The sequence below is a fragment of the Carlito syrichta genome, unplaced genomic scaffold (genome assembly GCF_000164805.1).
Source record: "Carlito syrichta isolate Samal-C Ts95f unplaced genomic scaffold, Tarsius_syrichta-2.0.1 Scaffold306137, whole genome shotgun sequence".
Lineage (NCBI taxonomy): Eukaryota > Metazoa > Chordata > Mammalia > Primates > Tarsiidae > Carlito > Carlito syrichta.
The window spans coordinates 50,827-63,256 of record NW_007250233.1 but is presented as its reverse complement, the minus strand read 5'-3'; the positions used below and the strand labels follow the sequence as shown (position 1 = coordinate 63,256).

The 12,430-nt window shown below is 58.3% G+C and overlaps 1 protein-coding gene across 1 annotated transcript in view; it reads left to right on the top strand.

The window, feature by feature from the left end:
* LOC103265253 (copine-4) overlaps window positions 1-12,430 on the top strand; it is a 414,012-nt gene that overhangs the window by 368,096 nt on the left and 33,486 nt on the right. Inside the window, exons 8-10 of the mRNA XM_008062949.2 lie at window positions 1,642-1,740; window positions 7,257-7,343; window positions 9,957-10,016. Coding sequence (XP_008061140.2) covers window positions 1,642-1,740; window positions 7,257-7,343; window positions 9,957-10,016 — 246 coding nt within the window. The remainder of the gene's footprint in view (window positions 1-1,641; window positions 1,741-7,256; window positions 7,344-9,956; window positions 10,017-12,430) is intronic.

Genomic DNA, 12,430 nt, shown 5'->3' with positions numbered 1-12,430 from the left:
CACTGCACTCCAGTCTGGGCGACAGAGTGAGACTCCAACTCAAAAAAAAAAGAGAGAGAACAGAAGCTGAGAAACGAGCTTTGCTCTACGAGGCCTCAGCAGACACCTGCCAGCCCCCTCTGAGGGAAGCGCTGGCCCGTTGTCCGCATGGGCCACGAAGTGCGAACGCAGGAAGGTGGGAGTCGGGGCGTGGCGGACCTCGGGAGAGCCACTAGCCTGTGGACACTTGGCCTTCATGCAGGGAGCTGAGATCCCAGGGGTTGTGGGGGCAGCTGGAGGCCAGAGAAGGAGCCGAGTGGAGGGGAGGGCCGGGCCCAGCCTCATGGGCACAGAAGGGATGGCCCGGCGTGGAGGCCGAGGGGGGGGAGAGGGACGAAGGGGCGGGCCCAGCCACGCGGGACACCCCAGCCGTGTGCAGAGCGCAGAAGGAGAGGGCCCGGCCTGGAGGGCGAGGGGGAGGGCCGTGCCCAGCTTTCTGTGTGTGCCAGCCGGAGCAGGGTGCGTGCCCTTCGCTGTGACGGAGACCACGGGAGTGGGGGCAAGCCCGGGGGGACTGGGCTTCGTCGGATGTGTCTTGCTGTCATCTCTGGGGCATCCCCAGGATCTGGGGATGGATCAGCAGGTCTGGGTTTTGCGGCGCGCCCGGTGTTCCGAGGGGGACGAGGCTGCCTCAGAGCCTGACATTCCAGGGAAGACCTCTGTGGGCAAGGTCCCGTCCTGCCCGGGGCGAGTCTGAGGCCTGGGACTTCTTTGCTGCAAGTCCCTGGCTCACGAGGCCGGAGGGAGGTCTGAGCCCTGGAAGAAACGGAGCCCTTCCACTTCACGGAGACGTGGGCCGGGCGAGGGACTGCCCTGAGCTGGCCACGCCCCAAAGTGTCACCTGGGAGCCCAGAATGCAGCCCCGGCCTTGGTAGAAGGAGCCGTCTTGGGACAGGTGGCCGGCTGTGTGTCGTGTCACGCATGACGCGTGTGTGACGCTCAGCAGCGTGGCTGGCCTGTCACTCTTCCACCCGATGATTCCCTGGGTACAGTTGAACATTTCACTGTCTGGCCTGGCTACTCATTTTCGCCGTCATCGGTCTTTGCCTCAGAAAAAAATCAGGAAAGGAAAGACGAGATGGAGGTGGCCCCACCCAGAGAGTGACACGGCGGCAGCCACGTGGCATGCCACGTGGGGCCTCAGCGCCAGCTGTGAGCCCGGGAGGCGGGCCACCCGCCCGCGAGCCCCAGGCTTCTGTGCACCAGAGGGCGCCCTCAGCGAGGCGCTTCCCTCCGTTGGGTCTTGCCGGCCGCGTCTGGCAAACGGGCAGATGGCTGCAGTCACGGCCGAACCACAGGCTGCGTGGGGCCGGGTGAAAAGGCTGAACAAGCCGGGGGCGCCAGAGGGACCCGCGTCCCCCGCCCGGCAGCCCCAGGCTCAGGGAGCGCCACGTGGCTGCCGCCGTGTCACTCTCTGGGTGGGGCCGCCTTCATCGAAGGGCCCCACCCACACTGAGGGCCACGTGTCTCCCGGGGGCAGCCCCAGGCTCCCAGGCCAGACGGTCCAGACCAGCGTCCTCTGCCCGCTCTCCTGCGAGGCCCGTGGCCTCCGCCACGGTGGCTGCCCGCTGGGTCTCGACCAGGCGCCCGTTTCTCTTGCAGTGCATCGTGTGGGACTGGGACTCCAACGGCAAGCACGACTTCATCGGGGAGTTCACGTCCACCTTCAAGGAGATGCGAGGGGCGCTGGAGGGGAAGCAGGTGCGTGACCCCCGCGCGGTTCTGCCCTCGCGCTCCCCGAGGCGTCCTGCGCACCCAGCCACGACCGGCGGGGACGACGCGTGGGCGTGAGGTGGTGTGGTGGGGTCGGAGGGCCGGGCTTCCGGGACTGGCCCGATCCCCAGCCGTCGCGCCCCCCTGGACCAAGTGCTGCCCCCAGAGGGCGCAGCTTCCCCGACGGCAAAATGGAAAGTCCAAACGAGAATCGTTCTGGCTTCCTCTGGCTGTGGGGCCTCAGGAAAGTGACTTGATCTCTCTGTGCCTCCTGTGTCTCGCCCGAGGTGTGAGCCTGATCGTTGTACCTGCTTCACAGAACTGTGAGAGGATTCAATGGGGCAGTTCACTACGCGCACAGCTCGGGCCCCAGGGTCTCACCGGCCGCCATGGGACTCTCCCCGCTCCACATTCCTTGCTTGGTGGCATCTGTGCCACAGTTTCTGCTGTGGAGAAAGAGTGCGTCTCTCCAGATCCTCCCATGGCCACCGGGTCTTGCCCTGGTCCCATCATGCCACTCACACCCAGGATGTGCCCACCTGCTGCCACCGGCCCCACCCATAGCCTCACACCCTTCCAGAAGCACACACTTTCGTGTGTGTAAACGCATCGTCCATCCCTGTTGCCCAGACCCCGACCGTGCAATTTCTCCTCTCGCCTGGTCAGTGGCCACCTGCCCAGTGTCCCTGCCACACCTGCCACCCAAGCCCTCCTTGCCTGAGGGCTTCTCTGGCAGCTAGAAGCCATTTTGCCCAAGGCCGGCTGGGAGTGTGGGAGGATGTAACACCTTGCAGGAAGCAGCCCTCAGCAAATAGCTAACGGGGACCGGGTGTACGCACCCCAGCTCCCTGGCCCTCCAGACGGCACGACCTGGGTGTGCCACCTGCAGTGTCTCGGGGTCCCAGCAGCTCTGAGCCAAAGTTGCCTGCAGAGGCACCTGGCTTGGCAACACACCTGTCTTGGCTCCGCCTCTGTGGAATCCCTGCTTCATGCTGGGCCCCCAGCATCGCCGGCCTGTGGCTCACCTGCACCCGCATCCTCACCTCAGAGCTCACTTCTGGGGACCCCGCCTGGGACAGCCGTGCCTGCTCTGGACTGCGTCGTGTCCTGAAGGAGAGGGAGCAGAGGGTTGAGCAGCTTTGGGCTAGTCTGTTCCCTGGAGGCAGAACACATGTCTGTTCTGATCCAACGTGCTGGTTGGGGACATCCACCTGATTTTCAGCTCTCTCTGGGAGAGGGCAGGGTTCCATCAGCCTGGGTAGGAATGAACCAACATCTCCAGGAATAGAGTCTAGTCGAGCAGACCATCTGTTGCATACATACATGGGCCCGGACATCAGGAAAGGGTTTCCACTCTGCCTCTGCACAGCCCACTGACGTGTTCTGCTGCATGCCCCGCATCGCAAGAAGTTTGTCCAGCACACAGAGGCCTTCCCCACAAGCAGGCATGCGGGGCTTCAGGGTCACCATTGAAGCCAGCACTAAATCACACGGAAAGCCACTTCCAGGAAAACAAGGAAGACAGTCAGAGAGACGCGACTCTATTGAAAGGGTAGAACCAGGCCTGCGGAGCTGATCAACCAGCGACAGCACTGTCCCCAGCTGCCGGGCACTAAAGCAGGAAGCCTTGCTGTCACCTCCAGAAACAGATAGGCAAATCGGTAGGTGCAGGAAACAGCTCCTCTTCCCACTCCTAGGAGGACATTAAATGTAAGATTGCAACACGTGCCATAATTGAAAAACCCCAAAGCCTGATGCTTTCAAACAGAGACGAGCTTTTTTTTTTTAAGCAAAGAAAGCAGGTTTGAATGAGAGGACAGAAGAGCTCCCACGGTGGAAGGGGACCCAAGGGGGTTGTCCCGAACAGCGACGATCTTCAAGTTCCACGGAGGAAACAGACCCCATGCTAATCACTTTTCTGTGTCACCGAGAAGCCAGAGACGCTTCCACTCCGCCCCCAGCCCTAGTGTGGCATATTCAAAAGGGGACCTAGGACGTGCAGACTCCCCAGTATTTGTTGAGGTGGCCCAAAGAGCTCCCCGCCCTGCACTGACACGGTCCTGCCCTCCCGAGCAGTGGGTCAGCGGGCGTCCAGGGAGACCAGAAATATAGAGCAGACCCTCAAAAAATGGAAGTGTGGCCACACCTCGTGACCCATGCTGTCAAAACCCGTCCAGCTCAGCCATAAAGGGGCATGCGTAGAAGGGATCCCTGCAAGGCAGCATGTGAGCTGAGACCCCTCAAGGCTTAAGAAGAAGCCCACGAGGTGACAGGGTGAGGAAAGCACGGCAGGCGGAGGGAACAGCACTGCAGAGCACCAAGGCAGGAAGAGCCTGGTGCAGACAAGGACCTCCAAGAGCCCAGCGCACCTGGAGCTGGGAGAGGGACCCTACAGGGGACATGGCGGGGTGAGCACAGGCCAGGAAGGGGGAATTCTTCTAAATGTGAGGCCCACACACGCCAGCTGCGCTCTCCAGGGCAGTCGCCACCACCCACACGTGGCTCTCAACATCTAAATTTGAGCAAGCTAACATAAAAATAAATGAAAAACGCGGTTCTTCAGTCATGCTTGCCACATCCCAAGTGCTCTCATGTGGCTGGTGGCCGCCATGTTGGATGGCGCAGATGCAGAATATTCTCTTACCGCAGAAGGTTCTATTAGGCAGTGCCACAAAGGGTGCTGGACTAGGGGAGGGCGGGCTTGGTTTTGCGTTTTCTAAAGTGTTAAGCGCTTCACTGCGACTGCTGTGTAGACAGTTAAAGAGAGACGTGGGAGATCTGTGAAGAGACGATGACTGTAGCTGAGACAAGAGGTGGTGACTTGGGCTAAAGCGATAGTGACGGAGAGAGAGAGGAGGAAGACGCTTAAGATTCTTTTGGAGCTACAAGCTTTGCTGAAGGACTGATATGAGGCTCGGGCAGGAGGAAAAAGGCGACTCCTCTAGATGGGCAAATGGTGCCGTCTCCTGAGATGAGAGTCTTGGCAGGGAAGCCCAGTTTGGAAGGAAGCTTTGAGGATTAGGTTTCAAAAACTGGCCCTCAGAGGAGAAACTTGCCTGTGAGTGTATTTTAGGGGCTATTCACTAGGAGAGGATCTTTGGGTCAGGAGAAGGGTGAAGATACCTTGGCAGAGAGGACAGAAGAGGAGAGGAGGGAGGGCGTCAGAGAGAAAAGAGGAGATTCCTCCTTCCCAGCTCCCACTTCCTTCAGACAGTTGGGAAGGTACCCGGCAAATTCGCGATTCACCTTGATGAGTCCTTAGGTGACCTTCATAAACACCCTTGGTCGGAGGCGCCCACAGGGGAAGCTTGCCAGAACAAGTGAGTGAGCCCGTCAAAGCCCCTGCCAGAGACAGGCACTGTGGCGGGGAGTCCAGGTGCTGGAAGGAGGCTGATGCTGCCACCTGCATGATGGGGCCAGTCCCCTCTCCCCTCTGAGTCACACCTGCCAGCTGGGGGAGAGCTCACGGGGTGGTGGGGGCAAAGGGCGTGGCCCCTAGAGACCCAACTCAGGCCCCAGGCGGTTGCCAAACATCAAGACCTAGCTCACGAGCACCCACCCCACCACAGGCACGAAGGCCTCAGTGCCCTCAGGCTCCGCCCCACCCACGGGCACAAAGGCCTCAGTGCCCTCAGGCTTGAGTGGCTTCCTGAGCCCTTGCCTCGCGGAGCCAGCCCCGCCGCCACCCTGAGAGGGAAGTGTGCGGCCCCTCCCTGGGTGGCCACTATGAATCTCAACAGGTCTCAGAATCTGTAACTCACTCAAGGCTTCGTTTGACTTGTCCTGCTTGACCGAAGAGACGGAGATGACAGAAATCGTCTAAAGTGACAGAAAAATGGGCACAGCTACTCATAGCATCTTCTCCTTCCAGTTAGATTCCCTATGCCGTGTGTTTGTGCTGTAACATCAGAGGACGCTTTGGAGGCAAAAGCGAGTTCTGTTGTGGGGCTTGGGAAGGACTTGGCGCTGCGTCTAGAAATGCTCCGTCTGCTTTGAGATGGGCTAGAACTCCTGCTCGTCAGCTCTGCCCACCTGGAGAGTGGATGAGAAGAAAGCCTGGGAGGCAGACTGGGACAGACAGGAGGCCGGGCCTCTACACAGAAGCAAGTCTGGAGATCTCCTGTGCCAAGACCCCTTCTTTCTTCCAGCCAAGAATCCCGGCTCTGGACGGAGGCCTGAGCCAGGACAAGACTTCCCTCTTCCAGCCTCTGGTGGGGTTGCCTGTTTCTGCCAGAGCCTCGTGGTGATGAGAAATGGCTGTGTCAGCTGCCTGTCGCTGAACCAGCCCCACCACTGGGGCTGGAAACAAGTCATCATTGACTCGCTGTTGTCTGGTTGGGCCGAGCCCCTGGGGTGCCATCTGCACCCCTTGGGCACCGAAGCCTGGCGGCTGGTGGCCATGCTTCCCCACTGTTCCTTCGTCTTCCGTGGGAGCAGCACAGGCTTTTCCCCTGGGGCCGAAAACTTCCCAGGAGCCAGAGAAGGGACAACCAGTCCCAGGCACCTCCCAGGCCTTGGCTCCTGTCACATTTGTAATGCCCCGTTGGCCGAAGCCAGCCACATGACTAGACTCTGCACCACTGCAGGAGGGAACCACGAATGCGTGGACGCCGAGGGGAAGGGATTATGGAGACCACCACTGTCATCAATCTGTCCATTTGCATCTGCCTGGATGCTTCCATTTCCAGACACTTGTGGTGGTCAGGGAGTCAAAAGTCTCCCAGCGGAAATCCAAAGGTCCAGCGGTGGCAAGAAGGTGGGCGGGAGCACTCAGGGCTCTCAGACATGCGATTGCCGCTGGGTTTGTCTCATAACATCTGCTGTTGGCTGGAGACCGAGATGACCCTAGTTTGCGGCCAACCCCTCAGTTCCAAGCTCTCCCTGCAGCTCCCACCCTGGCCCTTGCCCTCCAGAGTCTACTGTGCGCTGTTGCGACATGTCAACCCATTGCTTTGGCTCCCGGTGAAGTTCTATGTCGACTCATTTTGTCCCCACAAATCCCTGTAGGCGGCGTTCGATGTCCCTCAATTTCCCCACATTTAAGCCAGTTCCCAGGGAGTGAGTCTTGGCACATGGCATCTGTCAGCTGTGCTTCTGCCCTTTCTCGTTCCCTCTGCTGTTTGACGTGACCTAATAACGGTAAGCATCGATATGCTCCAGGCTCCGTGCTCACCTCCTCATGGGAATTAATCCTGTGCTCTTCCCAATACCCCGATGAGATGGTGTCACATATGCCACATTTTGCAGAGGAGATGCCCACGGCATAGAGGTGTCAAGTGATTTCCGAGTCACTCGGGGGGGAAGGAAAACTGGGAGGCAAACAAGGCCGTCTGACGCTGAGTCTCACATCTACCCCTCCTGGCTATCACTGCTCTGGAGGCCAGGGTCACGCGGAGACGCGGGTCAGCCCTATGGGCCGGGCGTCCTCGCAGCTCCAGGGCCTGGCCTCCCAGATGACTCTGCTCCTTCCTACGCAGACCTCACACCTCCCCTTCTCGCCGCAGGTGCAGTGGGAGTGCGTCAACCCCAAGTACAAGGCCAAGAAAAAGAACTATAAGAACTCCGGCCTGGTGATCCTGAATCTGTGCAAGGTGCGTGCCGCTGTCTCTTCCAGGAGTGTTGGGACGAGGAGTCCAGGTGGTGTGGTCGGAGGAAGAGCGTGCCAAAAAGATGTGATCTTTTAAAAAATAGCAACCAGAAATTTGATATATTGATGGGGATATTTGACATTTGAGGGGGACCCCAAAAACCCAGAATTCTTTTGGGGGGCTAGCCCCTTGTGGTACACTCAGAATTTGTTCTTCCAGGTCAAATGTCAACCAGTTTTTATCTGGCAGCTTTGAGAAGGTTGTGTCACGATTTGTGGAAGAAACATACTGAGTTTTGACAAACAGTTGACTGGTCCAACAGAGGGATCACTATGGCAGCAATGGCCTTACAAAATGTGTTTCTTAAGCAATAAGACTTGACGGTCAAAATGCCCCCTCTGCCCACGGGCTGCAGAATGCTTGTTGTGTGAGCAGGCATGGAAACAACATTCATTTCCTTATACATCCCTGTCAGAGCTCTTGGGTGGCCAGGCGTTTTGTCAAAGAGCAGCAATATTTTGAAGGAAATCTTTTTCTGAGCAGTAGGTCTCAACAGCAGGCTTTAAATGTTCAGTCAGCTATGCTGTAAACAGATGTGCTGTCATCCAGGCTTTGTGGTTCCATCTACGGAGCACAGGCAGGGGAGATTTAGCATAATTCCTAAGAGTCCTAGGATTTCCAGAATGGTCAGTGAGCACTGGCTTCAACTCAAAGTCACCAGCTGCATTGGCCCCTGACAGGAGAGTCCTTTGAAGCTTTGAAGCCAGACATTAACTCCTCTCTAGCTGTAACAGTCCAAGATGGCCTCTTCGTCCCATAGAAGGCTGTTTCACCTACACTGAGTATCTGTCGCTTAGCGTAGCCCCCTACACCCAGGATCTCCGCTGGATCTTCTGGAGAACTGGCGGCCTCACCTGCACTTTCACGTGATGAAGGCAGTGTCTTTCCTTAAACCTCATGAACCAACCTCGGCCGGCTTCCACCTTTTCTCTCGCAGCTTCCTCAGCTCTCCCAGCCTTCAGAGATGGAACCGAGCTGGAACCTCACTCTGGATTAGGCTTTGGCTTAAGCGGATGTTGTGACTGGTTTGATCTTCTAACCAGACCACGAAACTTTCTCCATATCAGCAATTCAGCTGTTTCCCTTTCTTATCATTTGTGTGTTCACTGGAGCAGCACTTTTAATTGCCCTCAAGAACTTTTCCTTTGCATCATGACATGGCTAATGGGGCCAGGAGGCCTGGCTTTCAGCCCATCTCAGCGTTCGGGCCTGCCTTCCTTACTAAGGTCCATCATGTATAGTTTTTGGTTTGCAATGAGAGAGTTGTGAGTCTTCCTCTCACTTGAAAACTTGGAGGCCATTGTAGGGTTATTGACTGGCCGGATTTCAATATTGTTTTGTCTTGGAGTAACGAAGCCCGAGGAGAGGGAGAGGGATAGGAACGACCATTCGATGGAGCAGTCAGGACATGTATCGATAAAGGTCGCCATCTTATGTGAGTTTAGTCTGTGGAACCCTCAAACAATTTCAACAGCAACACCAAAGATCAGTGATCCCAGATCACCTAGCAGACATGGCATGAGTAAAAGAGGTTGAGCATCACTAAAATGTGACACAGACAAGGGAGCACAAGCTGTTGGAGAAATAGTATCGATGGGCTTGCTCAGTGTAGGGTTGCCACAATCCTTCGATCTGTAAAAAAATTCTGCATCTGCCAAGCTCAGTAAAATGACGTGCGATAGAAGGGGTGCCTGCACAAATAGATATACCTCCATATGATAGTTCCTAACCTAGGAGGGCTCAACTTGTGATATTTTGACTTCACGTTGGGATTATCAGGTCCTACCCATGGCAGGACCAGGAACATGTGTCATCCACACATGTGTACTCTTCAGTTATGCCTGCATAATGACATCTCAGTCAACCGTGAGCCATGCATGTGACAGTGGTTCCATACAATTATAATGGAGTGAAAAATTCCTATTGCTGTGTGATGTTGTAGCCATGGGAGCATCATAACACAACTCTCTCCTATAAACGTAGGGTAGCCCTAGTGTCCGGTGTTTGTAGCCCCTCCATAGTGGACAGTGATGTCCCCGCCTTCACGCTCACTCGCCATCACTCACGGACTCCCCAGAGCAATGTCCAGGCCTGCGGGCTCCATTCGTGTAGCACCCTACACGGGTGTGCCATCTTTTATCTTTCATGGTGTCTTGACTACTCCCGTTCGGTGTTTAGAGAGGTTGAGATGCACAAATCCTTGCCATGGTGCTACGACTGCCTGCAGTGTCCAGTACAGTGCTCAGGACAGTGTTTTCAAGGGTCAACAGGAGTGCCCCTTGAAAATGCACCTTGGCCTCACCCCAGAGGCAGAAGCGGATGGGAATCGTCCATAATCCCAGACAGGACGCAGCAGGGCGTGGGCAGCCCTCAGGCCCCGCGCCGGCCTTGCTTTCATTCTCTCCTTCGGCGGAGCCAAGTCAGCACACCCACCCCTTCCACAGAGGTCTTCCTGGTCCTCCCACTGGCCGGGTGGCCTGTCCCCAGGGCCAGGTCCTTGCCAGGTCAGGAAGCGGCCCACGCCATCGCTAACCAGCCCCCTCCTCCTCCGTGCAGGTCCACAAGATGCACTCATTCCTGGACTACATCATGGGCGGCTGCCAAATCCAGTTCACAGTGAGTCATGTCCACGTCCATTCTTATTTGGGGGGGCGGGGCCGGGGCGGGGCTTGGGGCATGAGGAGAAAAGCTTGCGTAAACGCCCTGGGTCCGCTGTATTCAAACTCGTTGCTGAAGTGTGGTGCCCTAGTTTTGGTGTTTGTTTTGTTTTGTTTTGTTTTTTGAGTATTTGACCCTGACATGGGCTGGCACCCTGGTTTTAAGATGCTTTCACAATTGGTGTTCTCTGATGAGTATGAACTTCCGCATCATATCAGAACGCCTGTGCCTCTCCGCCCAGGGGGTTTGGGAGCCAGCGAAAGCCTCCCCTTTCTTCAGTCACCACAAAGGAAGGGGGCCGGGCTAGTGAGTTCCACTGAGCCATGGCAGGCGCCTTGATTGTGTCCATGCGACATGGACAGGCACCAGCGTCACAGCCCGTGGGCAATACCAAGGATCAGCCATGCGCACAGTTTGTGGGGCGACGAAAGGGTCAAGTCTGAAGACAGGCGAGCCAGGCTGAGACAAAGCTGAGAGCAGAGTGGGTGTGGATACCCTGGGGGACTGAGGCTCTCCTGGTGTCAGTGAGTAAGCAGGCCGGCCTTCCACAGTGCCCAGTGGGTCAGCGCTGGAGCCCAGCTCACTGCCACTGACTTTGTAGTCACAGTCCTCCTGGGTCTGGGCAGATGTGGCCTCCAGAAAGAGCCTTCCTGGAGGGCAGGGGACAGGTGTGCGGCTGCCCACGGGGAATGGCGCAGTGTGAGCCAGAGCGCAGCGTGCACGGCGTCCGGGTGTCATCTGAGCCTCAGCCCCGCCTGGCTGCCTGCACCGGCCCAGTCAGGTGAGGAAGGAAGGTGGCCGGGCTTGGGTTTCGTCGAGCACCTGGCCCAGCAAAGCAGCCAGGGCGACATAGCCCCGGTGCTCAGAGGCCTGCAGGGGAGGCGCGTGGCACTGGAGGCTGGCCAATCCCTTGCCAGGGCCTGCCTGGTCCTCAGCTCGGCTCCCGGGGAGGCTGACTGCGTCCTGCCTGCACTCAGCACGCACCGAGGCGCTCCTTTAGGATCGGGTCGCTCCTTCAAAGGCTAGGATTCTCCCGTGGCTGAGCCCCTGGCCCAGCACGCCACTGTCACGTGGAGAGGACGGCAGCACTTCCTGGGGCTCACGCTTGCCCCCGCAGCCCTGGGCACCAGGGAAGGAGACAGGGAGGTGGGGCGACAGGGAGGCAGGCCACGTCACGAAGGAAAGCTACTGGAACGCATTCCCCGAGTGCCAGGCCAAAAAGCAACTTCAGAAAACCATTTATAGGCTTTCAAGGGAAAGCGCTATCGATTGCAGCCTCTCGGAGTCTGCAGGTCTTTCTTGAGCCTCCAGGCGTGCTCCGTCCTTGGAGCTGTGCTGCCAGGACCAGCCCGAGCAAGAATCTCCCTGCGCTGGCCCTCCGTGTCCCTGTGGCCTGCCAGCCACCGTGCCCCCGCCTTTCTCGCACCGCTGGCCCTCCCCAGCTGAGCGGCGGCACCGCAGAGTGCAGAGCACGTCACCGACAGCAGCCGCCCAGCCTCTCCCGCTCCAGGGCCCGCTGTGGCCCCGCGGCTGTCAGCAGAGAGAGCAGTCTGCAGCGAGGGACGAGAAGAGGGGGCCACCAGCAGGCCCCTGCAAAGCCGTCTGCCCGAGAGTGTCAGGCTGGGACCCGGAAGAGGGCCGCTGGGCGTTCGCTTCTAAGTGTTCTGTCCAAGGGAACAGCGGGTCACTTCACCGTCATTCTCGCTCAAATGAAGCCGCTTTCACATCGTACATTTTTCATTGCTCGAGCAGGGCAAGAATGTAAACGATATGCTGCAATGCAAGCTTAATGAAAATTAGCGTGCCTTGTTTACAGTGGTGCGCAAGGCCTTCTCCGCCCTGTGATTTTAGGAAACCGTCTGGCAGCAGGAGGAGGGCGGGGCGGGGAGGTGAGCCCAGAGGGGAAGGGGCCTCCTGGCCCAGGAGGGAAGCGCTGCTGTGCGCTGCGTGGCGCCTCTGAGCCTTCCAGAGGCAAAACCCCCAGGCCGCCTCCGCACCAGGCTTCAGCCAGGGCAGACTCTGCCCCCTTCAGGCCCCAGAGGGGCGCGTGTCCCCATGATGGCCATGGCCGCCTCCTTCCTGTGCTCCCTCCACGCGGAGGCCATGCTCCCTGGAGGCATGAGCTGGGTCCTCCCGCTCCTGGCTTCGCGGTGTCCTGTTCAGGGAGTGTCCCGGTCAGGGGTGTCCAGTCCAGGGAATGTCCCGGTCGGAGAGTGTCCGGGTCAGGGAGTGTCCGGGTCAGGAAGTGTCTGAGTCAGGGAGCGTCCGGGTCAGGGAGTGTCCCTCGGAGGACACACACAAGTCAAGAGCGACAGGCGAGAGCTGTCGCGTGGCCCCAGACAGGGGGAGATGCGCGCCGCCCCCCCCCCCCC